The sequence below is a fragment of the Copidosoma floridanum genome, unplaced genomic scaffold, assembly GCF_036245765.1.
Source record: "Copidosoma floridanum isolate Cflo_tuat_1 unplaced genomic scaffold, Cflo_Japanese_pri ptg000007l, whole genome shotgun sequence".
In the NCBI taxonomy this organism is placed as follows: domain Eukaryota; kingdom Metazoa; phylum Arthropoda; class Insecta; order Hymenoptera; family Encyrtidae; genus Copidosoma; species Copidosoma floridanum.
Window position 1 is genome coordinate 6453170 of NW_028321884.1, and position 27946 is coordinate 6481115.

Consider the following 27946-nt stretch of genomic DNA (forward strand, 5'->3'; position numbering starts at 1 on the left):
CACTTTGAGAGTTGGGGTCCAGTTTGAGATTTTGCTGGGCGCGCCCACGCGCGGCTGGTTACCCGCTAGCTCGGCCAGTGAAGTGGAAAAAAAACAAAAGGAATAAGAAGAAGAAAAAAAATCTACGGTCTGCGCAGAGCTCGCACGGACGTATATAACAGTGTCATCGCGACGATGTCGCGGGATAGTTGCACGCGACGACGCGCCCGGCTAACATGATGCTGGCGGTCAAGGTGAGTGTTTTTTTTACTCTTGCGTCTTGTGCACGTGTGTTCTCGTAAGTTTTCTGGTCCCTCAAATGTTTTTTTTTTTTTTTTTTTTAATTTTCAAGGGTTTTGTTTTTGGAAAGTTATTATTTGATAGGTGTTTAAGGATTAGGAGAGTCAGATTTTTAAGGCTAAATTAAAAAAAAAAACTTTTTATTTTAACTTAACAATAGGCGTATTGAATAATATTGAACAATTTGGATTGATAATATATTTTGTCTGGGAAATTATGTAGTAAGTAGTGAATAAGAAAGTTACAGTTTTAAATGATACAATTTATTTTTCATTGTTTTTTATTTATCGTGTACTCTTACTTTTTTTAAAGGTTACCTTTGAAAATTTTCTCTTTCACATGATTAATGTAAAGGATCGAGAAGAGACTGACGAGGACGTTGATTTGTATCATTTCAATGTTCGATAAAGTTCAATTTTTTTTTTCTTATCGCAACGCTTACGTGACTGTCATTTGCAAAAATCAGAGCAGTGTATCGTAATAAAAAATGTTTCAAAATTTTTCCTGGGTATCACAGATTAGCATGCACCCTCTAAGAACCAATTTATAAACATCTGGCTAAAATTTAAAAAACGACAGTATATTTAAGCATGTAAGACAGATAATTTGATAACTTTTAAATAATGTTAGAGGATTCAAAAAAATGCCGTTAAAGGGGTTTTTCCTCGTTTTTATACTTTTTCGTACATTGCAACAAGTCTACATCACATTTTAGAACAAATGAAACGTAATTAAACATACATAACGTCGAATTCTCATCATCAACCTCCACATTAGGTACGAAAACTGTTTTATGAAAAATAACATAGGTATTTACGTAGGTTCACACATCCTGCTCCGGTGATATAATATAAGGAACTCCTGTTTAGCAATGAGACCTAAAGACTTTGGCCACGTGTTGTTAATTCCAACATTTTGCACTTCAGATATCATTGGTTTGCCTGTGCATTTGCCCAATCCTGTGCTCTCCGGTACTACATCAGGCATACGAGATTTTCGACGACGTCGAGAACGACGCCGAGATAATTGATGCAGTGAGTTTTCCACTGGGCGCGAAAAACCTCGACGAAAAACGAATTCCGGTACGCAAGCTGATCATACCAGCCGGCTACCTCAGCCTTTACGGGTCCAAGAACCTCGGCGAGCGATCGCAGATTCCGTACAACCAGGTGTTGCTGCCGGGCATTAGAAATTTGGACGAAAAGTCGCTGCCAGAGTCCATTGTGGCCAAAGTAAACGGCGAGCACGACTTTACCGCTCGTCATCCCAAATCATCTGAAGTGGAGCAAGCGGTGCTGTAAACAATTAGGACGACGCGTGCATTTTGTATTTACGATATGCATTGAGGACAGGTTATTTTTTTCATCTCTCCTCCTTCGAGTGCCACTGGTTATTTTAGATCGGACAAGGAAATTCGCTGATATTCCGGTTTTCTCAAGTGGGTCAGTTACGCGTAATTGATGTGATCGTGGAGCTCGTTAATATTCAATATTTGATGTGGTACCGATCGATACTGGTTTTAATCAGGCGTTTAGTGATATTCATTTGGTTTTACTTTAAATAGCTACGAATTATTTTTATTTAAGTTTAAATGTGCATCGTTGTATTTTTAATTGATAACCGTAACTGCTAATATTTTTTTTTGTTAATTCATTAGTCGAATGGGCTACGTTTTTCAATGCGCAGTTGTAAAAGCTTGTGTCCTGGATCAAGTGATGGTTTTTTAAGCGAAACCTGTATTACTCCAAAAAAATAAAGTCAACTAGCTGAAATAAGCAAAAACAAACAAAAATGTATAGGTTTTGTTGTAATGTAAATAGGATTTTCATTTAAAAATAAAGAACTCATGACTTATTTTTCACAATTGTAACATTTTTATTATATCCCCGCTCCCATCAAACTAAAGTCCAATATAGATCAAAAAACTAATTATATTAACGTTACCACAAAAAAATTTACTAGATGATCATCAGATGTTACAATGATAATTTTTTAATTAGCAACAGTAGACCATTGAAAAATCTATTGTACCCAACAAAAAAAACGTGTTTTTCTCTTGGTTACTTACCATCCCATTGATATTGATACACTGAGTATCCGTTAGATGGCGAGAGCTTGCAGATCTATATATACACATATAATACCAATAAATCCATCTTACTACTACAAATACGTGTTTGTCAGATGTGAATTCAATACAACGCCAATAAATCAACTAAAATAAAAAAACATAAGTGAATAACGTCTATGGCTGTATGTATCTTATGTACGAATGCCAATAAACAAATTTAAGCTTTCAACTTTAATACTTAACATCACGATCTTATTCGTCTGATTAATGGATAACTTGATAAAAATGTTTATTTGAAATCGGCCAATCTCGTAGTTTTTTACAGTAGTAAAGGTCAAAGTTTCAGTAATCATATAAATAATTTAGATATTCAGATACATTTAACTTGAATAATTTAAGGATATAAAGCTACTTCGGTGACAACGAAAGATGCAAAAAACTTGGAAATAGTCAACAATGATTCTATACATTAAACTTTATCATTATGTTAAATAAGAGTTGTATAAGGTTTTGTTATTTAATACATATCTATAGTTTAGGCAAAGAATGTGGAATGAGTTATCGTAAGTTAACTTTCAAAAAAACTCAAAATAAAAGCCGATTATCACGAACAAATATCGAGAATAAAACTTTTTTCCAGATTTTAAAGCTCTACGAAGTGGTTGTCACCTGAAAGTATCAATACAGGGGGACGTTTAAATTTATTGTCTACGATCGATACTTTAATCCGGGAGCTTACAGCAATTCGAAACAAACGCATTTTTTGCATACCTGACGAGTCACCACTCATGCGAACGCTAAGCGCTTTTTCCCAAAGATTAACAAGTTTTTTTTTGTATTGTTTTTGTTATTTCCTTCCAGAGTCTTTAGTGCAATAATTTATTTTATACTCTTTTGCTGAATTAAATAATAATTTATCACTAATTTTCGTGCTGGTTGCTTATTATTGTTGCAGCAAAACTAATTTAATTTTTGTTTTTTTATAAAAAAAAAAATACTACATTATTGATATTGTCACGTAAGATATCACGTACTGTTGAATTGATGTACTTATTTATGCTGTAATTAAAATTTTTTCTAAATATTTTATTTTGATGATGCAATTGGAACTTTTTTCAGTTTTTTTCTCATTTTTAAACATGATTAGATAATAACATGATTGAGTAAATGTAATACTGGAGCTTATTCATTATCTCGTCTAAGAAATACATGCCAATGATCTGCTTTTTATTGTCGGTGAACTGCGTACTTCCGTGTATACGTAATATTGCCTGATAATTACCTTAAAATGAACGGCTATTCAAGTAATTGGATATTAGCGTTCTAGTCGCATGATTAAAAAATTGCAAATCATCCTCAATTTTTTCAAGACGCTCAGCTATTTAAGATTCTTTGGATAAAACTAAGATTTCTACATAGTTTAGAGCAGTGCACTTCAAGAAGAAAATTTTATTCACTAACATTTTATTTAATAACTTAATTAAATCAGTTTTAATTTGTTTTTGTTTTTTTTACTTTGATGGTTGCGAAAAAATATTGACTGGGTTTATTTACACTTTAAAGTTGTTAGAAAAAAGAATCTATTAAAAACTCATATTTTGATATTATATGTTTCATAAAAATTTTTATACCAATAAATACTCACATAAGGCCCATAATATTTAACTAGTACTGGCTATCTCAAACTCAAACTTTGCATGAGGGAAATAATTGCATTTTTGCGTTGCTATGCCTGCTCTTTTTTCATCTGCAGTGTTTTTTAAAATCATTTTTTACAACAATTGTTTGAGCCAGGGAGAGCTGTTTTGCCTTTGAGATTTTTAAATTGAGAAACGAGCTTCGTCGATCTTATTTCTGTAGCTACATTCATTTCATGACTGAACCCATCACACTCATATTCAGAGAAGATGCGGCTTAGGTGCACGTGAAGATCATATACACGCAAAGTATATATAGATGCATCACATTGCATGGATCTTGGTGTATTAATAACTAAACACACTTATGCAGATTTATTTTTAAAATATTGAGTTATTTTAAAAACGAATTCATAAGCATGATCTTGATTTCACGAAATTCTGTACCTCAACTATCAGAAAATTGATATATTTTTCATGATTATCTCACACATTGTCCCTCCAACAGATTTACAGGAGTTGTAATAACAGTGAGATGGAGGAAGAGAGAAGTAGTGCGAGGAAAAAATAACCAAACACCTGCACTGTTTCCTTTCCTGCGGCAATATATAAACTCGGCGGCCGACATCATAACTGCCGAGATAAACTTTTTCGCACAACTATTTGAAAGAAAAAAAAAAAAAAAAAAAAAAAAAAATAAAAAAGAAACTCCGTAGGTGGAAGATCTTGACGCAAAAATAAGATCGATGTTACCGAATGTAGTCACTGGAGAGAGAGAGAGAGTGGCGGGGAGGAGTGAAATTCGATTTAAAGTTTTCTCTCGGGCTTTTCCCGCACTTGTCATTGTCGGGGATTTTACCTAAAACGCCTCGGTTTTATTTTCACGCGTCAGCCACCCTACCCCCCTTAGTCCAACCATCGCCGTGCCAATACACTCCACCCATCAGTCTGACTGGTCTGACATGCGGAATAGCGTTGGAGAATAAAAGCGAGCAAGAGGTGTGTTTTTCGATCATCTACGGAATCGCTGCTTCTGATGGCTGGAGATCAAGTTGCTTTCTCTTTTTGCGTTCTTTACCGATAATTTCACGCATCACTTCTGATAAGCACCCAAGTGTGCAATACTGACAATCATTGAGAGCTACCAACTGTTATCGCGTGAACTGTTACGACAGCACCGATTATTGCGTCTGGGCTCAATTTTAATCGAGTATCAGTGCGTAATTCATTTTAAAAATTGCATAAGAAAAATCTCTCATTGAGCATCTTACGTCACTTTGTCGGCTGAAAGGAAAAAAATTTAATATTTGGAGAAACTGGTTCTAAAAACACAGCAGTTGTGACGAAACTGACGAGATTTTATTAAGAAATTAATAAAATATTATCTTCATATAGGCTTAGGGGTCAGTAGTATTTATCATTACATATGTATTCTAAAGTACATTTATTTTTCGTTCCACTGAATAAAAAAAAAAAATTTTAAATAACACAAACTTGTACGAGAATAAAAATGTACAAAAAAAATGTGTATATTAAAGTACCAATGCAATGTGCAAGTTTTTTCACGCAACATGGGTTGCATTTTTACGATTTTAATCCTTTAGTAAAATCCTTACATTTCTTAGCACTTTACTAAGCTGTCACCTTTTTATTTCCAGCTGATAATGCCCTCTTAAAAAAATTAAATATAATTAGAGACACACTCTGTACTGGGACGTGAATTAGCAAAATGAGTTGTTGAAATAAAGAATCGTCAAAATTCATAAAAAAAGGAATACATACATGAAATGAATAAAAAAGCAAAACTAAAAACAGAACAATGGAAAAAAGTGTCAAGAAATAAGAGGAGTGCACTTATCATTGGTACAATGTGGATTAAGGTAGGGAGGAAAGAAGGTCGCTTTTAGTTGCCCATTGTACTTGAGGTATGGGTGCACTCATGCGTCTAAATATTTTACGATCTCCCGAGTGCCTCTAAATTCTTCGTTATCGTTTGGATCGTGCGCTTGAATCCCTATACAAATTTCTCTCACCTCAAAGAGAGTCACGTACATACACACACACACACACACACACACATACACACGTGGTGGGGAAAACTGTGCAATACACTCGAGCACAAGCAAAAGTGCAAATTTACTAGGTGGCCTAATCCGTACTGCAGAAATTTTAGTACCTATGTGTTTCATTTATTTATTGATGTACTGCTAGGAAAAAGAAAAGCTGCAAATTTGTTTGGAAAATTTTCTTATTTTATAATCGTATGTAATTGGATAATATTTAACTTCGACTTTTTGTTGGAGGTTAATTAGTATGTTATATAGTACATATATTATATCATAATTGTTGAAAACATTTTATTATAAAAAAAAATCACAATTTTTATATTTTGAGACTCGTAGTTTTCACATGTTGTACATTTTGCTGAAAATAATAATTTTTTTGGATCACGCAATTTTTAATAAATCCAAGTAAACATCGCCGTGTGGATGCATGAAAGCATTTACACTACTATTTTTCAACGGAATAGGTGTTTTTCCACAAGGTGATAGTTGATAATTTACCACAAAATAAGCTACGGCAAGTTTTACTTGTAACAGTCCTAATCTGCCACCTATAAAATTAAAGAAAATGTGAAATACATAAGTGACTAAGGACTTTATTTTTGCATACTAAATGAGTCAAACACTTCATCACCAAAGCAAAAATTTCAAGGGTAGTATACATAATATTCTATATAAATTATATTCTTTTAAAACCTCAAAGTTTTATCTTTAATACTTTGACCTCGAATGTCGAAGCTTAGAACACTATTTAATAACACCTATAAAAAAACATTACGTTGCTAAAAAATTTTTTTAATGATTTTCTCACTTTATTCTTTATCATAGAATGCAGTATTTATTTCTTTTTTGGTTATTTTTACGATCTTGAGCATTTATTTACGTCTTCGAAGACATACTTGCTGAAAATGTATTTTTCTGTGGTGAAGTCTCTCCGATTGCTAGCTACACCGATTTAGAATAGAGACAAAGTTACCTTGGCTTGTTTGGAAAAAAATTATTTCAGTAATTTGAGTTAATCTAGAAACCTTACACAATAATTAATTACAGACATTACATACAATACTCTTTTTTCATACTCATTTGCGGCTCAAAATCTTATTTACAACCTCAATAGACAATTCATGAACTGTTACGCTTTTTGCTTTGGTGAAAATACATGATACAATTTTAAAGTAGTCGTGCCCGAAAGCAGATGTATATTAATATTGAAGTAAGTTGAGAAAATCTTACCTATGCAATTTCGGGGTCCCTCGCTAAACGGTGCGTATGAGAATGGAACTATTTGACCTTTGTTTTCGTCCGAAAATCTTTCGGGATCGAATTTCTCAGGTTCTGGAAAATATTTTGGATCCATATGCATGGAGCGGATCGGATATATAACTGGAGTTCCTTTTTTAATTGTTACATTCGTTCCAGGAAACGTGTAGTCAACGTCTGGCAATCGATCAACCCACGTAATCAGAGGATACATTCTTAAGACTTCTCGTACAACCATATTGAGGTAAGGTGCATTGGTTACCTTAAGATTAAAAAAAAAAAAAGAAGATTTTTTGTCTGTTATAAAAAAAAATTTTTGTTTTCTTTTTTAACAAATACCACATCATAGGTCAATTTTCCATTTTTCTCAACAGCATGCGTAAGTTCATCCCTTAATCGTTGTTGAACCTCGGAATGCATAGCCACCAAGTACAAAGCAAAAGATGTTGTCGTTGAAGAAGTTTCGAATCCACCAGTGAAAACTTGACTTAGTTGAACCATCCATGAGCGACGTTTTACTTCTAAATAGAATCATCATAACAATGTTTCGTAATTTTGTTGAAAATGTTTTCTTTTTAAACTATTTGTAAAAAGCTGTTTTCAATCACTTTTAATTTTTCTTATTCGTAAATCTTGTTATAATATTTTTAAAAAACTGAATTATAAAAAACACTCAAAGTACGTACTAATATCGCTTTTATCATCGACCTCTTCGTTTTTCAGCATATCGATGACCCAGTCGACAAAATCGTTTTTTTTTTCTCCTGATTGAATTCGTTCGTCCACTATGTGTAAAAACGTGTCTTCAAAAAACTTAGTCCCAACATAAAAAAATTGTGCCTTTGTAAATATACGCCATGCTGGTACGAAGAATATAGACAGCAATTGAATATAACGAAATGGTCGACTTTCAAATTGTAATTTTCCAAATTTTTGGAATGGAGATTCAGAATTTGTCAATGAGTTGAATTTTATGTTATAAGCTGTAATTCCAATAATATCAGTCATCAGTTTTAATAAAACCTCTTGAATTTCGATGGGCTTTGCAATTTGATCTAAAAATTAATTGGTATCATGAAATATTATTGAAAATAATGATTTGTATACTTAACTTTATCCTATCCATAATAATTTTAACTACCGTTCACTCCTACGCTATTGAGATAAGTATCAAGGTCTTTACAAATGGACATCATGAGATCAAAATTTTTTTTTAGCTTGCCCGAGGTGAACATGGGTGACATATTTTGTCGGATCTTCTTCCACGGTGGACTTTCCATCAAAAAAAGTGCGTGCGTGCCAAAAGGATCACTTTTGTTGTTACTCATTAATTTATTTGTAAAAAGATTAAAATCCTTAATAAATACACTTCTTAGCAACTCTGGGTCACGTAACATAATATATGGACGGTCGAGAACGTAAAAGCCGACCATCTTTTCTTCTTTACCTTCATAATAAATTTGATCGAGAAATTCATGAATTGATTGTCTCAAAAATGTACATTTTCCAAAATTCCCGAAAGGAAATGATGGCTCCAAGTGTTTGACACCCAAATTTTTCCAATACTTGAAATTTCTTGTTACGTACACGTAAAAACCCACTGCTAATGCGCAAATACACGTTAAAAACACTGTAATTAAATCACTTCCTATTATAGCCATTATAACTTTTTTTTTAAGAAAAGTAAATTCTAAACATAGAAAAATGAATATGTTGTAAAAGTCAATATTTTTAAATAATGAAATATTTATATTTATTGATGTATTTAGTTTCGACTCAAGACGTTTGAGAACCTTTCCTCAGAACGGAACAAAATATACTATCTATCTGCAAGTAAAAATATATAGACGCTTCTTAAAAGATACTTTATCAATTTGACTCATTTCGTTTATGCAAGCAGCACATTATCATCATTTTTATTTATTTTACAATACGCAGTTACTACGGCAGGAGTATTTATCAAGCATTTACACAGTCGTATTTTCTACTAATGATCTTCTTGCATTTGTAACTTTTTAATCATTTAATCGTTCATTGTGCTATTTTGCTGTACAATTGTCATAGGTTATCAAGGGTCTTTTCTCACATTATCCCTACTGCGCACGATCTGTAAAGTAATTCATATGATGGTAAGCGATCAAAAATTGTAAATGGCCATTGCTGTTTTTTTTTTTCAACTAAAAACATCACAGTATAATAAAAATCAAAGTTTTGATAGGTCATAGTTTGTCGTGTACATAATTATGTTTTTGAAAATTAAGACCAAGATATTGCGAGTCACATTTAGTATTTGATCACCTACTACATAATTGTTCTACAATCAATAGTTAGCGTAATGGCTAAACAAATGTCACAAGAAAACATGGATTATTTTTGTTTATGGCTTACACAGAGGTCATTACTTCTGTAGCAGAGAAATTTGTAAATTTTGAAGTTAAAATATGCAGGAGGAGCCAGAGAAATTTTTCCATATCCTTTATCCTACGTAACACTGTCTATTGATACATAAGTTTTTATCTGCATTATCTTTTATTAAAAGGATAATTATCTTGCGATTGAAGACTTTTCACTTGCCGTATAATTTTTTCGAGCTGATCTCATGGTAACTTAAAAGTGACATTTTCAAATATTTAATTTTTCCATGCTTGAAAATATAAAACATTATAAAGATCATATATGACCGGCTTTAATAAAATATAGTGATAAATCGAAAGTATCTAAATCAAAGTATCATTGAACTTATTTTTACTTGATAGCATGACTCAAAAAACATGACAAAATAAAAATTATCTCTTCAATAGTGAGCGATAAATTTTATGTTTTTAATTAAATTTGTAAGTACACATGTACATGTTTTGTTTGAAAATAAATGTATACTTGAGCTCTACTATCAAAAAAATTCACTCAATTAATAGCAAACCTAATGTGCCTATCTAAATAAATATCAAATCTAGTGTTCTTTACGAAAGTTAAAAATAAATCACATTTCACACCAATTTTTTACATGCCAATATAAATCATAAAAATACTTTATACTAGAGACACTTTTTTATCCTTGTGATATTTTTGTAAAATTCAAGTAAATATCACCACGAGGGTGCATAAACGTATTTTGTTTGTCATGTTGCAAAGGAATCGGCGTTTTTTTGCAAGGTGTTATTTCGTAGTTTAACACTAAGTAAGCTAATGCAAGCTTAATCTGTAACAGTCCCAATCTGCTACCTGCCAATGAATAACTAATTTTACAAACATGAAACAAAACTTTGTGGAATATTGATGAGTGAGGGGCGAATAATTACCTATACAGTTTCTTGGTCCTTTACCAAAGGGCGAGTACGTAAAGGAAATAATTTTACTTTCGTTTTCTATCGAAAATCTTTCCGGATCAAATTTTTCAGGATTTAAATGGTACTTTGGATCCATTTGCATCGAGTGAATAGGAAATATTACTGGAGTCCCTTTTTTTATTGTAACGTTTGTTCCAGGAAACGTGTAATCGATGTCTGGCAGACGATCTACCCACGTAAGAATAGGATACATTCTTAAAACTTCTAGCACAATCATGTTGAGGTAAGGTGCATTGGTGATCTTGAAATTTGAATATTTTTTGTTTTAATATATCTTGTCATTAAAAATACATGAGTAAAAACATATTATATATAAACCATGTCGTAAGTTAATTGTCCATTTGACTTTTCCATAGCGCTTGTAAGTTCATCTCTCAACCTTTTTTGAACTTCTTGATTTACGGCTATTTGATACAAAGAAAAAGTTGTAGTCGTCGAAGATGTTTCAAAACCAGCTGAGAAAATTCCTGCCAACTGGGACATCCATGAACTGTGTCCTACTTCTGAAAAAAATAACTATTAACATGTTAATAATAAACATGTTTAACATTGAGTTTTTCGAGCTAAATTCCCAAATTTTTAGAGAGTCTAACAAAAACAAGTATTATCAAATATTATATATTGTAAACATGTTTGTATCATCGATGAAAAACTACTTTAATAGCTTACTTATCTCATCGGTATTTCCAATCTCCTCGCTTCTTATCATGTTGATGACCAAATCGACAAAATCATTTTTTTTATTCCCAGACATAATTCTCTCGTCTACTATGCGTGAGAACACGTTTTCGAAAAATTCTGTTTCTGCATCAAAAAATTTAGCATTTGATATTGCACGGAAAGCTGGAACGAAAAAAATCGATGAACATTGCAGATAACGAATCAATTGACTTCGGAATAGTGATTTTCCTATTTTTCGAAATGGAGCTTCAGAGTTTCTTAAAGAGTCAAATCGCACGTTATAAGCTGTAATTCCTATAACATCAGTCATTAGCATTGTACTTAGATCTTTGATGTTCACGGGCTTAGAAATTTCATCTAAAAAACTCGAGCAACATTTAAATTTTTTATTAATGTAATGTTCACTATAGTTGACTGTCATTTATTTCATGTATTTACCCCGTAAGCCCAAGTTGTCTAGATAAACATCTAAATCCTGATAAATCTCTAGCATTGCCACAAAGTTCTTCTTGAGTCTACCTGTGGTAAACATGGGTGAAAGCTTTTGTCGAATATACCTTGATGGTGGATTGGTTTCCAATAAAATCATGTGTGTGCCGAAAGGGTCGCTTTTGTTGTTACTTATTAATTTATTTGAAAATACATCAAAGTCCTTTATAAATACGCTCCTAAGCAACTCTGGATCGCGTAATAGAACGTATGGGCGGTCGAGAACGTAAAATCCGACCATTTTTTCTCCTTTTCCATCCCGATATATGTCATCGATAAATTCATGAATAGATTGTTGTAAGAACATACACTTTCCGAAATTTCCGAAAGGAAACGATGGTCGCAAGTGTTTGACACCCAACTTTTTCCAATAGTTATAATTTCTTGTTACGTACAAATAAAGTACTACGAAAACTATACAAATACATGAAAAAAATACGATCAGCAACTCCCTGATTGAAACTATCATATCTAGTGATTTACTACAAAAATAAAATCCATAAACAATATTTTGACAGTACAGTTTTTTAATCAATGCAGGATTTCGACTTGATTATAAAAAAATTTTAGTTATGATTACTGAGACACTACGTTCTCTTGCAACTACACAAAATATACTGTCTGCGCATAAATGAAGATATGCAGAGGCTTTTTTACATACTGCTTATCAATTCTTTACATACTGCTTATCAATTTAGTTGATTTTATTCGTACCATCAGCGCAATATCGTAATACGGCATGATACACACATATGAATATTTTGGTAGTATTTAATAAGTACTTTTAATTGTAAGAGTGATTATCATAATCATAATATTGTTTAGTGTAAAAATATAAATCATAACGAATTATTATTGAATTTTGTTGTCTAACTCTTTCTTGAATATATTTATAAAAAAAAAGTATCAAGTTAACTTTTTTTACAACATAATTAACAGAAAAATGTATGTATTATTCAAGGTAAAAATAATAATAATCTTGCACCAAAAGATAATATTGAAGTCAAAACATATTTTTCGATAGAAACACATTACGTAAGAGAAACTTTATCGAGTAATCTGCCTATGCTTTTGGCGTAGACAGAAGAAGTTACTGTTGCATTAACTCAATTTATAAACTTTGCAGTCAAAAGGTCGAAATGGTATATCTTGCGTGAAGATAAAGTCCCAAAAATAATAAATGATTTTAAAAATTGCACTGTGACTAAAATCTCTAATGTAATTATTAAATAATTTTTCTTGTACAATGCCTTTGTCATACTCGTGTTTATTGTACTAGGCATAAATAAATAAACATTACTTAAAAAAATATTTACATATATAGCGCAGCAGTGCTAGTTTTGCCATGGCTATGCCAATGTTGTATGCTATGAATTGTACTAGTCCCATTTTCTTGCTCATAAGACTTGCAAAAGAAAAAAGACACATAGTGATATTTCTGCCTCTCTAACGTCGTATGGAAAAAATTTTCAAAAATCGATTTTATATAAAAATTCAGTATTATTATTTAATTTATGATGTTTACTTTAAGCTTCATTGACTGCTGAGTTCATTGAATTTATTCACGATTTATTTCCCACCTATTAAGATAAATTCATGTGAATCTCAATCATAGAATCAAAATTTTTCTTGAGCTTTTAAGCGGTGAACTAGGAGATAGGCTTTGCCGAATGTGCTTCCATGGTGGGTTTGACTCTAAATAGATCATATATGCAGTAAAATGTCACCATTGATTTTACGCAATAAATTGTTCAAAAATGTATTCAAGTCTCTTACTAACACACTTTTGAGCAAGTCTAGGTCACGTAACAAAACGTATTGTCGATCAAGGATGTAAAAACCAGCCACTTTTTCCACTTTATCGTAAAAGTAATGATAAATTTATGAATCAGTTTCAAACAAACATATTCTCTAAAATTTTCGATGAGAATTGATAGTTTTAAAAATCCAACACCTTTCTTTCTCCAATATTGAAAATTTCTTGTAAAATACAATTAAAATCATACGCGTAATGTTAAAATTTACGTAACAAACCTATAAAAAAAAACATCCATCTATTGATTCCTAAGTACGAATGCACATAATTACTTACTAAAAAAAAAAGTGGTAAATAAAAAGTAAAGTATAAATATTTAGATTTACTACTGAATAATTAAATTCTCAGAAAAATACATAACTTACATTGCAATACAATTGTGATACAATAGGCTTTTTGTATCAAAATAAATATAAATTTAATGAGAAAATTCCATTAATAATAATAATTAATGATTCATAAGATATGCTCATTATTAACAGAAATAAATTATAACATTTTAAACTACTAATATGTTACATAGACGTCAGAACTTTTCTAAAATTCAAGCAAATATCTCCAGCAGGATGGTTCAGAGCATTGATCCTATCACATTTCAAAGGAATTGGTGTTTTTTCACAAGGTGTAATTTCGTAGTTCATCACTAAATAAGCTGTCGCAAGCTTAACTTGTAACAGTCCTAGTCTACCACCTGTAGAACAAACATCAATGAAACATTAGTCAACAATTTTTTTTACTATTTATTTAAAAGACAAAACAAACCTATGCAATTTCTTGGTCCTTCACCAAATGGAGCATATGTGAAGGGAATGACTTCGCTCTTGTTTTCATCTGAAAACCTTTCGGGGTCAAATTTCTCTGGATCCTTGTAATATTTAGGATCCATTTGCATCGAACGAAGAGGAAAAATAACAGGAGTTCCTTTTTTTATAGTAACGTTTGTTCCAGGAAATGTGTAGTCAACATCTGGTACTCGATCGAGCCATGTAAGAATAGGAAACATCCTCAAAGCTTCTCGCACAATCATATTGAGGTAGGGCGCATCGGTCACCTAAAGAAACGTTCAAAGTTACTTTTTTTTGTCTAACACTTATAAAGTATAGACTGTTAGGAATATTTCAACAATAAATTTTATCGGCGACTAGAGACCACAGAAAAATATTTGAATTCATCAATGAGATTAGCGTAAATTGAAACAGCTCAAGGCGAACACATTTACAACATATCAATTACAGTAACAATACGTTATAGGGGGAGCTTCAAATGTTAGATTATCATTTTTGGAGACAAGAATAGAAATCACTTTTTTTTTGTTTCTAATTTTTGTAGTAAAAGTGATAGATCCCTCTTGTTCAACTGGGACTTCTAATGATTATGCATAATGTTTAATTCTGACATTTATACGTAAAGCTCGAAAACAATTATTTGAATTTTCACTAGCTAAGTATTTTTGAGATGTCCCTACTTTCAGTAAATGTTAAAAAATTGAGGATTAATTTATAGAGCAATCTTACACATTTTTAAAATTTTACAAATAATTAAAGATTCATAAAAAATATACCTTCATTAAAAACTTTGTTTTACTTTATGTGAATGTCAAAAATACTAAACAGTTGATTGAAATGATACATTTACAATAATAAAATATTTACCACATCGTACGTCAACTTTCCATTTGTCTTCTCTACAGAATTTGCAAGTTCATCTCTCAATCTTTTTTGAACTTCTGGATTTACGGCTATTTGATACAAAGCAAAGGATGTAGTTGTTGACGATGTCTCAAAACCAGCTGAGAACATTCCGCTCAACTGAGACATCCACGAACGGCGTCCTACTTCTGAAAATAATAATAAACCTGTTATTTGTCAGACTTTTTTTCACGATATTAAGAGGATTGTGTTTTATATTAAGTTACACATCGCTATGTAATTTCAACTGATTTTCACAAAAAAGGTCAATAGTATTAAATAAAAACAGCTTTAAAATAACTTACTAATTTCGTCACGATTATCGCCCTCCTCGTTTCGTATCATATCAATGACTAAGTCAACAAAATCGTTTTTCTTATCTCCAGATTTAATTCGCTCGTCTACGATGTGTGAAAATGTGTTTTCAAAAAATTCCGTTCCAATATCAAAAAATTTAGCATTGGATATTGTACGGAAAGCTGGAACGAAAAGAATAGATGAGAACTGCAGATAACGAATCAATTGACTTCGGAATAGTGATTTTCCAATTTTTCGAAAAGGAGCGTCAGGGTCTCTCAATGAATCAAATCGTATGTTGTAAGCTGTAATGCCTATCACGTCAGTCATTAGCTTTGCAGACAGTTCTCTGACCTCTATCGGCCTCATATTTTCATCTAAAAATCCATTATCATGAATTAATGTGTCAATTGATTGTTAATATGCTTCCTCATGTGCTTATTTTATTAAATGTACATACCGTTTACTCCTAAGCTGTTTAGATGGAAATCTAGATCCTTGTAAATCTCCATCATAAGGTCAAAGTTCTTCTTGAGTTTACCTGAGGTAAACATAGGTGAGAGCTTTTGCCGAATATGCTTCCACGGAGGGTTCGTCTCCAAAAAGAGCATGTGTGTGCCAAATGGGTCACTTTTGTTGTTACACAATACCTTGTTCGAGAATATATTAAAGTCCCTTATAAACACACTCCTAAGCAACTCTGGATCGCGTAATAGAACGTATGGGCGGTCGAGAACGTAAAATCCGACCATTTTTTCTCCTTTGCCGTCCCGATACATGTCATCGATAAATTCATGGATAGATTGTTGTAAAAATATACACTTTCCGAAATTTCCGAAAGGAAACGATGGTTTGGAATGTTTGACACCCTGTTTCTTCCAATACTTGAAATATCTTGTCACATACACATAAAATCCCACCAGAAATAAGCAAGCACACACTAAAACGCCATTTATCAGCTCACTTGGTATCATGGCCATTATGAATGACTGTTTCTGCAAAGCAGTAAAACAATTACCAACTTTAGTTTAATCAAATGTTGATTTATTTTCAACAAATTAACTTGGGACATAAAATGATGGGTATATGAAGACAATGACCATTGCCGGTTTAGTAGATTGTTGACAAATAAATTTTAGTTGTTGATAACCATGTCAGGTTAACAGTGACGAAAAACGATTCGTCCACTCGCTTGCAACGGATCCAAAAGCCGACTAATATTAAAGAAGTTGAAGTAAGAACGTAAAAATTTCAGGGCACCAAGAAAGAAAACCGTCGCGTTGCAGTACTAAGCAAAATACTACGTTTAACTTGAAATGCGACCATGACAGGTCATTCTAGCGTGTAAAAATGGCTCTTAATTCTATCACAGTAGAGTGATACATGATAAAAAAAAATCTGAAAAAACGCTGCATCATGTAGAGTTTATTATTAACTTTGTAGTTCTAAGCTATAATTGCAAGATCATGCAAGAGATAATAGTGTAGATGATACAAGAGGAAAGAAGGGGTACGAAAGAAGAAGTGGGTAATCACTTGCACGTAACTTACTCACGTCAACATATTTTTTATGTTTTGACACGTGAGAGATCAAACGTTCCTTTACGTATGGTTGTATGCGCATTTGTGAATGAGAGAGTGGGAGAAGGGTACGCTCGATAATGTATAGACGAAGAAAAGAAGATCTTTAGCAAAAAAATTGCAAGTCACTAGGATATTTTTTTGAGAGACTACGGTAGTGTGTATGAATAATAAACTGCTTTGAACTAAATTTTATCGCGAAGTTTGGACTTTGGACATTTATTGCGACCTCTGTAGAAAAAAAAGTTTTTTCCGCCCACGGGTGGTTTTGGGAGGCTGGTACTTCCTCGGGCGAAAAAGCAGTTTTCCGGAACTCGTTCGAAAAGTCTCCTTTACGAACCTCGTTACGTCGCTCGCCTTCGGCTCGGGCCGCAAACCTCTCGGTTCGCAAACAGAGACTTTTCAAACTCGTAGGAAAACTACTATTTCGCAATAGTGTGCGAAAAATGTATGTTTTCCGCACTGGTATTAGTGTGGAAAATTGATTTTCCCACATAGTGTGCGACAAAGGTGTGCGGAAAAAGTTTTTCCGCACAGTGTGTGGAAAAAGTGTGCGGCAAAGGTTTTGCCACACATTGGAAATCAAAATTCAAACCTATTTTGTACCTATTTTCTTCACACATTGCGAAAAAACTTGTACGCAACTCGTGCGGGACGATTTCCCGCACTCGTGTGATAGACTCGCACTCGTGGTCGGTGACGGTAACTCGTACCTTGCGATCACACTCGTGCTACGCACTCGTGTGCTCAACTGGTACTCGTTCCCGTCAACTCCGGTACTCGTGTGAGTCAATCACTACTCGTGCGGGAAATCGTCTTTTCCGCACTTGTTACGTAAATAACTATTGCCTGATGTGTGCTACATGCAAAAACTACTATTTTTTACCCAAAGGCGGTTTTCTTACCATTTGGACGCTTATTGCGCACTTGGTAGGAAAAGTTGTATACACTGTCCTTCGGGCAGCAAAATGGTCCCGATGGTGAATGGCACTTATGTGACGAAAACCTCTGATTTCTCATAGTAACGTTATTCCTATTGATTTTTTGAAAAGTACCTATGTACTGTTACCAGCAGAATAGTAGTTTTCGTAACTATTTTTCTTACGAAGGGCGCAGTAAACGCCTAAAGTAGGAATAAGTTTTACTACGTGCTGTAATTGGGCTACCATAAATTTTACACATCAATTCAGTTATTCAGAAAAATTTATTAATCTCATTGACTATCACTACTAAAGGCTTTAAAAAAATTGGCAAAGTCACTCTGGCTCGTGCGGCAGTGGAGTTTTGTGATGCGCGTGTTATGCAGCGCATGACTGTAGGTACGATACACCTACACCCTTTCTCATCACTATGTAAAAACTTAACTGGAGTGTGAGAGAAGCTCGATAAACATGTGAGCGGAACTCTGTCTGTTATTCCGGGTTTTACATATTACCTAACCTTAATAATTGGTTTTATTCTTTCAACATTTTACTTTTAACGCAATGAATGATTACTAAAATGATGCCCCGATCAAATTGCAGCAAAAAAATTGGAATTTACTATTATACATTTGTTACAGATCAATCTCTCTAAAAATTAAAACAAGAGAGAGCTTTTAAAGGTTATGCTGATTTTTATTAATGGACAGCGTTCACATTGACTTTCAAAGGAAGAATAACGCAGAATCGCTTGTACCTTCATATTCTTGCGTTGTCGCTCAGGTAATTGATATTAACTGTTAAGTAGCTACGATATTGGAATTAAAAAAAAATCCAACTAGATTGTAGATGTATAAAAAGGATAGGGAAAAATGGAACGAAGCTATGGTCACTATATACTGCAAAGATATATCATTGCCAGATATGATTTTTACTATAGATTAATTTCCAAATCGAATTAAAAAAATTCGAGACTAAGTTTCTACTTTTGTAACTTCATTTATCAATGAAACTTTAGTTCTGATTGTACTGTTTTATTTATTAATAAAGCAGCTAACGATTTAAATTTAAGGTATAGTACCGAAAAATACGAAATAATTTTAGTTTACGGAATGATAAAAAAAAAAAAAGCACCCAACACTTTTAATAGAAATAAAATTGACGTATAAAATAAAAACTTGATCATGAATACATGTGAACATTTTATTAAATTGTATGGATAAACCCGTTAGTTAGCTAACCATCCGGCCGAAGAGTATAAAACTTTGCAGCAGATCAGGCTCAGTCTCACTGCTGGTCCTTGTCTTATACTTCCACGTTGCTCGAGCTTTTATCGAAAATTCGATAATAAAACAACAGCAGTACAAAACAGCTTAACTTGGAATTTCGAGGAGGTCGATATGATTTATGAACGTGTATAAAAGTGCGGTCTCAGGGCCCTACCAGCCTTGCTCCAACGGACATCAGTCCTGGTGCACATTTGGGCGTAAAATATCGTTGCTAATTTCGCCTTGATTGCATTTATCGACCAGCCTTGAATATAAAAGAGCTTTTAAGCTTTTTGTACTTTTCCCCAGCGTTCGCTGGACTACCTCCGTTTCATTCAATATTTACTAGCTGCAAACGCGTCCCGACGCGATGCCATAATTTATTCATGGTAATTATTTGATTCCTGCTGAGGAATGACATTTTGAACATCAGAGAATTAGTGTATTACTTTCAACTTTCATTTAATTAAGTCAAGTGTCGATTTCGGTCTTTTGACCTTAAAATCAAATGTTAAATTATATTACAATTATATATAAATATTAATAAACTTATTTCAAAGTAGTGTCAAACACATTTTGTGCGCCAACACGTCTCGAGTACCGAAATATAAATTCGTTCGTCACCACCAATTTTTCTTACAAACTTAACTTTTAACGCTCTTATTCCTCCTTCCGAGCCTACTTACTTAAAACCCTAAACTTCTCTCAATCCTAATCCTACCACCACTTGGTCTCATAAGGACAGCCACTTGCCCGAAATCACCACACTTTTAAAGAACCTATGAGTAGAGCCATAATTTCTATCAGATAAAGCATTGATGTCCGCATTTGAATAAAAATTGCCACTTTGTTTTTTTTTTCTCCACAGCAGAGAATCTACTCGAGAACTTTTTCTCGCGCGTTAGAGACTTCGATTAGCAAAGCGACCGATCAACTCCTATTAATCTCTGATCTGTCCGAGATAGCACGAGCTGCTACTTCCTGATTCCCATTTTTTTGTTCCAGTGAATTATGCATCGGCTCACGGCTGTGGATGAGAAAATATCGTACATAAGCTCTTCGACAGGTTGGCCATCCTCACCTCGTCCTCTTAATTCGCTTCTTTATCTCTAGGGTACAGCAGTGGAAAGAGAAGGAGAAAAGCCAAGTCCCTGAAACGGGGTGAAGGTGATCTACTTAATCGCCTCCTTTTCCGCGGATTTCCTGGAGACAATTCCCAAAGTCGCGTGGCTCCACTGGCATGGGGTGGGAAATATCTCTCTTACTGTGTCTCTTCTGCTGAAATATGGAGTCGTTATGGGGGACCATCGATGCTCTCGTTGAGCGTAAAATTAAAATTCGACTAGCCATCCAAGACGAGGTCGCCGACTGAGGCGCGCGATAAGACAACTATCTGACCCTTGATTCTCAATGAAAGTGGTTTAATTAACAGAGACGAAAAAAAAGGTCCATTTCTAGCCAGTCGAGTTTTGCAGTGACATTTTTTACCCTTGAATGAATCAGGAGTTTTCCTAATGACCTCTTAATTGGATGTACATTAGGGAAAAGAGGGAAGGTAATGTGGTATCGTAAAGAAGTTGAAAAGATATCCCAGAGTTTGTTCATTATAACTAGAATATAGTGAGCAGTAATTTGATGAAAAATCGATCAAAAACGGTTGATCTACATGACACCCTGATCGATTTAGGGGGAGGATGACACGCAAGATCGACAGTCAAATGAAAAGCGATTTAAATTTTAACGATTGCCAGTAAACTTTCCACGAGACTTTGGAGTAGTGGAGAGATTATTGACTTGGTCGTCTCTATACTTAATTAAAGCCTCAAAAAACTTTTAACCTGATGAGCTTGCGATTGCAAGGGTTGAATTAACCTTGGCATATTCACATATTTAATCACATGTGTTTTAATGATGAAGTCATATCTTTTGCCAAGATGAGATCAAAAGACAAAATTCTATGGAAATATGGAAGAAGAAAAGTTAAAAAAAGAAATTGCTCTATAGGATCAAAAGGGAAGTGCCCAGTGCCCTCAGAATTACCCATCGCAGAACAACACAACAGCCAGTCTGGAGCAATGGTACATCGGGAATCGATTGGTCCGCGAAGACGCCCCCTACCTGGTGTGTACCCGAGTGTATACACAGCAATGCTTAATCTTTTTTTTTCTTTACAGTAGGTGCAGGTGAAAAAGAGGGGCACCGCTTGAACCTCACGAGAACACAAGAGACTGATAGAGCCACTCTGTTCCACCCCTTTCTAGTGTCTCTGGCCACGAGGGGACCAAACGCCGAGGCTGCTCGCGCCTCTTCTTCTGCTTCTTGGCTCTTTCATGGCACGTCTTTTTATTCGGGCTCTCCTTCCTGACCCGAGCATTCAGAGCCTCGTCTTTTCTCTTTCCCATCCCACTTTTTCTTCAATCTTTTTTTTCAAATCTATTTTTTTCTCTCCCCTCCCTTTCACGGTTGCTTTTTTCCTTCCCCCTTTTCTTTTCTCTATACCAGCCTTCTTGACTTGTTTCCTTTGTCTTACCGGGTCTTGCTAATATTGTGCTGTTCTTTTTTGAATTCATGCCCTCGTCTCTTTTCTCAGGGCTTATAAGGTTGCTGTTCTTTGAATGGACTATCAAATTGCACCAACTAAGAGATCTTCAAAGAAAACAGTTTTTTGTGAGACTTATAGTTTCGAGAAAACTTATTTTACTCATTAAATGGACTACCCATATTTGTATGTATATGCTTTTTGTAATATGGAAACAGTGCACCTTTTCTACACTTTTATCTTGGATGCACTTGTACTCCTTGACATTGCAAAAGTTTTTAGAGACTTTGCGAAAGGAGGAATAGTCCCGCAAGTTGTTTATTTTTTTGGTGCTTTATAAAAATTTTCAATTTAATTTCGTACTTCTTGATAAAACATAACTGTCATCGTTCAAAACCACAGTTTGTAAGCTGTAAATAACAACAATAAATGGTACAATTAGTGTCATTACAATAACCACAAAGAATCCAAGTACACATCTTCAGCGATGAGGTATTCCCTTACAATCAGTATTGCGTAAAACAAAATTAAAGTCATACAAAATTGGGTTGCAAGAAGGGGGCGCAACACATCGGCTAATCCATAACGAGGCCCTTATGAGCATTACTCCGTGGCTGATGACACTGGCTGGCACCTGCAAACTGAGTATACGTCCAGGCTAGTCTCGGGCTCTTGAGGCAAATACTACTTGCATGCATGTACGGCTTATCACCACTGAAAGGCAGCAAAAACAGACACGGTCCGAGACAGGGGCACTGCGACCAGCTCAGCAGTAGTAGAATGGCGTAAAGCTCACGCGAGACCCGGTTAATCTCGTATCTCGAACTTTGGGTGGTAGAAGAGGAGGAGAAGGGGGTGAGCCCTTGGGGACGGGGCTACCCACTGAAATGAACGGGTGAAACGAGACGGTGCGGATGGTTCGTGCATATTATAAAAGCAAAAAGAGACGAAAATACAAACAAACAAACTTTTATCCACACATACATGGGTCAGCGTGTCCTTGCCGTTTATTCAACCTAATCCTTCTCTGTTTTTCTTCTGATTTTTTTTTTTTTTTAATGCCGTCACGTAGATACTTGGTGATGAATTAGAGGAAAACGAGGACTCGTGATAAATTGAACGAGTCGAGTGCTAGCCTCACTTAAAGAGTAGGAGTTTATTTGAAAGTTTTAATAAATATACCAAGGGACACAACGGAGAACGCATCGTCGCCCTTGAGGCTGTGGACAAAGGTAAACAAAGACACAGCAAAGCAACTGCGTCACTGATTAGTTTTCTCGACAACGCCACCAATACAGCCTTGAGGTCAGCAAATATTTTACATAATTGATTAAAGACTGGTGTAACTTGCACCACTTTGAACACGACGAGCTTTAGCTGCCGTTTGTTGTCCAAGAGCTTCTAGAGAGCATCTTTGAGATTGACCGTTTGATTCCTACCAAGGCTTTCGGACATCTAGCACTGTTTAATTGATTTTCTCACAGTAAAGATATTTTGATGGCTTAACGATTACCTTTGTCATTCAAGGTCTGATTCGAATTGTTGGGTGGTCACTGCTCTTTTATCTGGTTAGTCTAGAACTCAAGTTGTACGTTGATTTTTTATTTTATGAAAGGAAGTATGTGTTCTTGCACTAGATCACAAAAGTAGTCAGATAATGCAAAAATCGGCAAGTGGAGCCAAGAAAAGTGGAAATTAGTAATCAACACAGGCCAAAAAGAAGAGAAGAGAGTGACGTTGAGGGACGTGAGCCGCAGGGATAAGCCAGGACTTGGAGGTCAAACTTGCAATTAAATCCAAAATTTCGGTCCGCTGCACAGGGGGAACATCTTGCTGGTACAGTACAATCGTAGCAATCACAGTTATGCTCTGGGAGTCAGGTGAGTAACAGCAGAAGTCCGAGTAGTTGACCAAGTCGAGTTAAGCCGTACCTCGAGCAGCTCAAACGAAACGATGTGCTGGACTGTGGCATATTGTAAGGCTGCGTACTTTCTCGGGCAACACAATTTTGACTGTCTGATGATTTTGCGAGCATGAGGCTATTGTTTGCTCTTACTTATACCCTCTGGTGAGCGCTTCCCCTTTAGCCTCTGTTGAACGGAATGAATGGCTGCGCTGAAAATTGTGGGGCTTGTCTTAGTGAAGTGAGCAGCTCGTGGCTATTGTGCTTATGAGTCGGTTTACTCCGTGACAGCTATTTTTTACGGTCATTGAATTTGCTAAATTTAAATTTTACTGAATGGTGAAAATATCCACATACTTTTTCTTGTTTTTCTTGTTTCTTGCATCATTGGACATAATTTTTTTACATAGGAAACACAGCTTCTGAACAACGCATAGGTAAGATTTTTTATTTTTTGACTCAATTTAAAAAAAGTCCTATAAACAATAGTAACTTATTTTTCAAAGCTTGCCTTGCACCTTCAGGTATTAACTGACTGTGCACTTTATTAATATTTCCAATGATTAAGATGTTAGTATCTCTCTATTCGAGTATCAATAAATATACAAATGAGCCGATGTCTGACCTAATATTGATATGAGCTACTACTTACTCGTAATATTGTAAGAAATTATTTTTAAGTAATTAATTACTTTCGACTTTTATAGTGAAGACGACGAAGTACCAGGGGGTGTCAGGGAGAAGAGCCGGAGGCGGATCGGATGAGATCTGATCTATATACTTATAAATATGCTAATGTACGACGACACGTAGCCCATATTGCAAACCGTCGCCCACGTATGGCTCTATACACTTAATATTTCAGCTGCGAGAGGGCGAAGGGATGTTTTGCATCTCGGTTGAGCGTGGCCTTAGGCCAGTAATACATGCGAGGAAAAATGCATGGGTGCCGAGTGCATACATAGACGTGTGGGATCGTATGTAACTTGCACGCGATAAAAAGTGCAAGCGCCTCTTCTGTGTATATGCTATGGCGGTTGTTGTTTTTACCAACTCCAGGAGGAAAGAAAAGCTGCTGCGACGTATTTTCAAGTGGAGTGTACATGTACACGTATTGGTACCGCATCGATAGGTAGAGCCAACCAACACAAACGCACATCGGAATGACGCAGCTGTAGAAGTCAAGAAAGAGAAAAAAATTCATCTAGTTCGCTGAGGTCAATATTTTCATTTGCTAGTTCTTGCATACCTACTTACGTGCATTATGATTTTTTTGTTGTTTGCAGCTTTTTTTTTTTTTTTCGAGTGCCAAATTTCTTTACGGCTTTGAATTTCATTTTATTTTTTCTATCGTTTTACGTATATTGAAAGCGTTTCTGCACGATTTTTCTTATAGTGGAGTTTTATTAAAAGTTTTTTTTGCTTATACAGGTGTCATGTGCATTCGTTCGAGTAGTCGAAGATAAGCTTTTCCCTACGTGTTTGCGGTGGAATTCCAATGATTAAGCAGTGAGAAAAAACTGACGGAACGAAAGGAATACTTGAAATTGATTATTAGGACTCGATAACCTTGCACTTTGTGCGAGTGAATTCAAATGTTAAACATAGAAATTCAATATTGGCTTCGTTTACAACAAAAGTAGTAGCAGTTTGATAATTAATTTCATGAAAAAAATTATATTTATCTTAATTTAATGCAGCAAAGTCGTGTTATTTTCATGCACACAAAACGATGAAATGGTACAACGTAGAAAAAGTTGAATGTATTTTTCGTCATTCATCTAATGTAAGATTTTAATTAGTAATGGACATTATTATTATTTCAATGAGATACAAGATTTGAGAAAAAAAATGAGACGAGCAGGGTGCTCTAATAAATTACTTTTCCATCTCTCGTATGTCTACTCTACAATAGTGTAGGATAAATGAAAAAAATGTTTTTACTCCATTTATTAAGGCAAACAAGCAAAATTAATTTAGCTCTAAAACAACACTTCTCAGTCAAGCTTTTATTCCTCTGTCGATATAAAAGTGCCTTGTAAAAACATTACTTGTTCCTCCCGATTGACTATATTTTTTACGTGCAATGCTGAAATTCAAGTTTATTTCTGGTTGATATTACAATTCATATTGCCTATCGTCAATTACGTATTGATTCAGAAGTGCGGTCCAAACACATTTAATATTTAAATTGTTTAGAGTTATTCGTGTTGCTCTTTTTGCGAATGATTATATTTATTTTGTACATCAGTAGGTTAATGTTGAGACAATTTAAATCCATTTATACAATCTATATTCACCTGACTATTCATCTTTTAATTTATTCATCAAAAGCTGAGGCCCACTTTACGCTTACCTCGGGTAAGAAGTGGTGATGGCAGTAGTGCAGGTCCGCGTTAAGTCAGACTAAACGTGAGATGGTAAGTAATACTCTAAACGAGGGGGAGGATGATATCTCAAGTTTATTGTCCTTCAACCAAGTGCTTCAAGAGAGAAAATGTCTATTTTCTACATGTAAAAAAGTTCTCTAGTATGACCTGAAGTTGATGACTAATTGATCAGTAGCATTTAGGGCCCTTCCACGATCATAACGGAAAGTCTTACGTCTCTGCTTAGGGCCTCAATCACGTCGAGTCTTAAAATTCCTTGCTAGTCTTCTGTCCTAATATCTCATGAGTGGTTTGCGATTTACTGAATCGTTGCTCGTGTAGGAAAGCTTTTTAGGTGCCATTACTTTTATTACGCTTTTGTGCAACCATTCAGATACGAGCCTATTGAGCTAAAGACGCTGATTTTACAAAAATTAAAATTTTTGTTTTGTCTTTTCTACAACCTTTTAGTGCATAGCTAAAAATACGAGCTACAAAATATGCTCATATAAAAATGTTAACAATGTAATGGCCAAACGAACATACAACCAATATATCAAGAGAAAAAATAACGCAAGTAACGAAAAATATTAAATTTGAAGCAATGAACGATTTCACCGATCGGAACGCAGAAATTGTTTATACCATTGCTCGAGACATAGAGTGAGTAGCAGAAACGTGCCACAGAGGAATTCCAAAGCTATCTCTGCTCAAAAATTCCTACTCGTTTTAATGGGTGGCTGCATGTACGTGTCCTCTTCTGCAGGCTAGGAAGGCTGATGGTGGTAGTGGTTTCGGTGGTATCTCCGTCATACCCACCCGATCGCCAGGGTTAACAATAGCTGGTACAGAGAGTACAAGGGTAGTTGCGTTGTACATAGCGTGGTAAACGTAGTGGTGGCGAAATAACGCGCGTGCGCTCAGGTGCCGCTGAACCAGTGAAGGCGGGAATCTCGTTGGCGATTGTGCTTAGCTTTTACGCCAGTCGGAATTTGCCCTTCGCGAGACGTGCACGTACGACGGCAACTCTGATCCTAAATATTTTTTTTTTTATTTATTGCTGATTTATACGTTGATTGGTTGCTGATGTTGGCTCAGTGTAAGATTACCAATTGTGTTTTTGCTGACATCTGTGGTTTATTGCTGATGATGTAGTTTTTGTATTGTTATCGGTGCAGTGCATGTGCCGGTGGCTTTAAGAGCAAGTGTGTGCGATATTCGTTTACGCAATTTGTGATTTGAGAAGTGGAGAATTTTTCAGCTGCAGATGAGGCAGAAAATTACAAGGAGTGCTAGGAACAAAGATGAAGGTGTGCAACAGACCTGTCCAACAGGTAAATAAGTTTGTTTTAAGCTTTGAATGACAGGGACTAGATTTTTTCAAATGTCAGAATGTAAAGGTAATATTTAATAATTTCTTTGTACGAGGTATACCTTAAATTTTAACAAGTGTTTTTTTTTTTTTTTTTTTTTTTTTATAAGAACGAATGGTCGATAATTGTAAAACTGAAAATTAAATCATATTTAACAGTTTGTTACTCTACGAAATTCTACAGATTAGTCTCACCAGTTATTTTTAGCAAAATTTAGATACGTCCGTACTTCAGTTGTTTTGGTTCGATAATACTGATGCAAATTGGATTACAAAATACAAAGTGTGCTATTTTTTCAAATGAAACCTAAGCTATTGATGAATTTCTGCAAATAAATTCGTAAATATCCAAAGGATATCTTAAACA

General features: G+C 34.6%; 4 protein-coding genes across 4 annotated transcripts; 1 reads left to right on the forward strand and 3 right to left on the reverse strand.

The window, feature by feature from the left end:
• Positions 1-169: 169 nt before the first annotated feature.
• LOC106645609 (uncharacterized) lies at positions 170-2133 on the forward strand. The gene is made up of 2 exons (XM_014361501.2): positions 170-233; positions 1206-2133. The coding sequence occupies exons 1-2, from the start codon at positions 216-218 to the stop codon at positions 1578-1580; spliced, it is 393 nt and encodes a 130-aa protein (XP_014216987.2). The 5' UTR covers positions 170-215; the 3' UTR covers positions 1581-2133.
• Positions 2134-6240: 4107 nt separating this feature from the next.
• LOC106645614 (cytochrome P450 6k1-like) lies at positions 6241-9592 on the reverse strand. The gene is made up of 5 exons (XM_014361507.2): positions 8452-9592; positions 7997-8365; positions 7650-7831; positions 7284-7572; positions 6241-6601 (listed from the first exon to the last, which is right to left on the reverse strand). Exons 1-5 carry the CDS (start codon positions 8969-8971, stop codon positions 6435-6437), a joined length of 1527 nt encoding a protein of 508 aa, XP_014216993.2. The 5' UTR covers positions 8972-9592; the 3' UTR covers positions 6241-6434.
• Positions 9593-10359: 767 nt separating this feature from the next.
• Positions 10360-12190, reverse strand: LOC106645604 (cytochrome P450 6k1-like). Its single transcript, XM_089588880.1, has 6 exons — positions 11777-12190; positions 11549-11695; positions 11327-11461; positions 10976-11160; positions 10610-10898; positions 10360-10532 (listed from the first exon to the last, which is right to left on the reverse strand). Exons 1-6 carry the CDS (start codon positions 12132-12134, stop codon positions 10360-10362), a joined length of 1287 nt encoding a protein of 428 aa, XP_089445006.1. The 5' UTR covers positions 12135-12190.
• A 1762-nt stretch (positions 12191-13952) lies between these two features.
• Positions 13953-16953, reverse strand: LOC106645605 (cytochrome P450 6k1-like). Its single transcript, XM_014361496.2, has 5 exons — positions 16089-16953; positions 15637-16005; positions 15296-15480; positions 14406-14694; positions 13953-14334 (listed from the first exon to the last, which is right to left on the reverse strand). Exons 1-5 carry the CDS (start codon positions 16606-16608, stop codon positions 14159-14161), a joined length of 1539 nt encoding a protein of 512 aa, XP_014216982.2. The 5' UTR covers positions 16609-16953; the 3' UTR covers positions 13953-14158.
• Positions 16954-27946: the final 10993 nt, after the last annotated feature.

Coding starts and splice junctions, on each gene's coding strand:
- LOC106645614 (XM_014361507.2), bottom strand. CDS start 8,971: ATGGCTATAATAGGAAGTGATTTAATTACAGTGTTTTTAACGTGTATT. Junction 7,573..7,649: donor GAAAATTGACCTATGATGTG/GTATTTGTTAAA, acceptor TTTAATCTTAAG/GTAACCAATGCACCTTACCT. Junction 6,602..7,283: donor GGGACCCCGAAATTGCATAG/GTAAGATTTTCT, acceptor TTAATTTTATAG/GTGGCAGATTAGGACTGTTA.
- LOC106645604 (XM_089588880.1), bottom strand. CDS start 12,134: ATGTTCTTACAACAATCTATTCATGAATTTATCGATGACATATATCGG. Junction 11,161..11,326: donor TGGAAATACCGATGAGATAA/GTAAGCTATTAA, acceptor TATTTTTTTCAG/AAGTAGGACACAGTTCATGG. Junction 10,899..10,975: donor GACAATTAACTTACGACATG/GTTTATATATAA, acceptor TCAAATTTCAAG/ATCACCAATGCACCTTACCT.
- LOC106645605 (XM_014361496.2), bottom strand. CDS start 16,608: ATGGCCATGATACCAAGTGAGCTGATAAATGGCGTTTTAGTGTGTGCT. Junction 16,006..16,088: donor AAACAGCTTAGGAGTAAACG/GTATGTACATTT, acceptor ATGGATTTTTAG/ATGAAAATATGAGGCCGATA. Junction 15,481..15,636: donor CGATAATCGTGACGAAATTA/GTAAGTTATTTT, acceptor TATTATTTTCAG/AAGTAGGACGCCGTTCGTGG.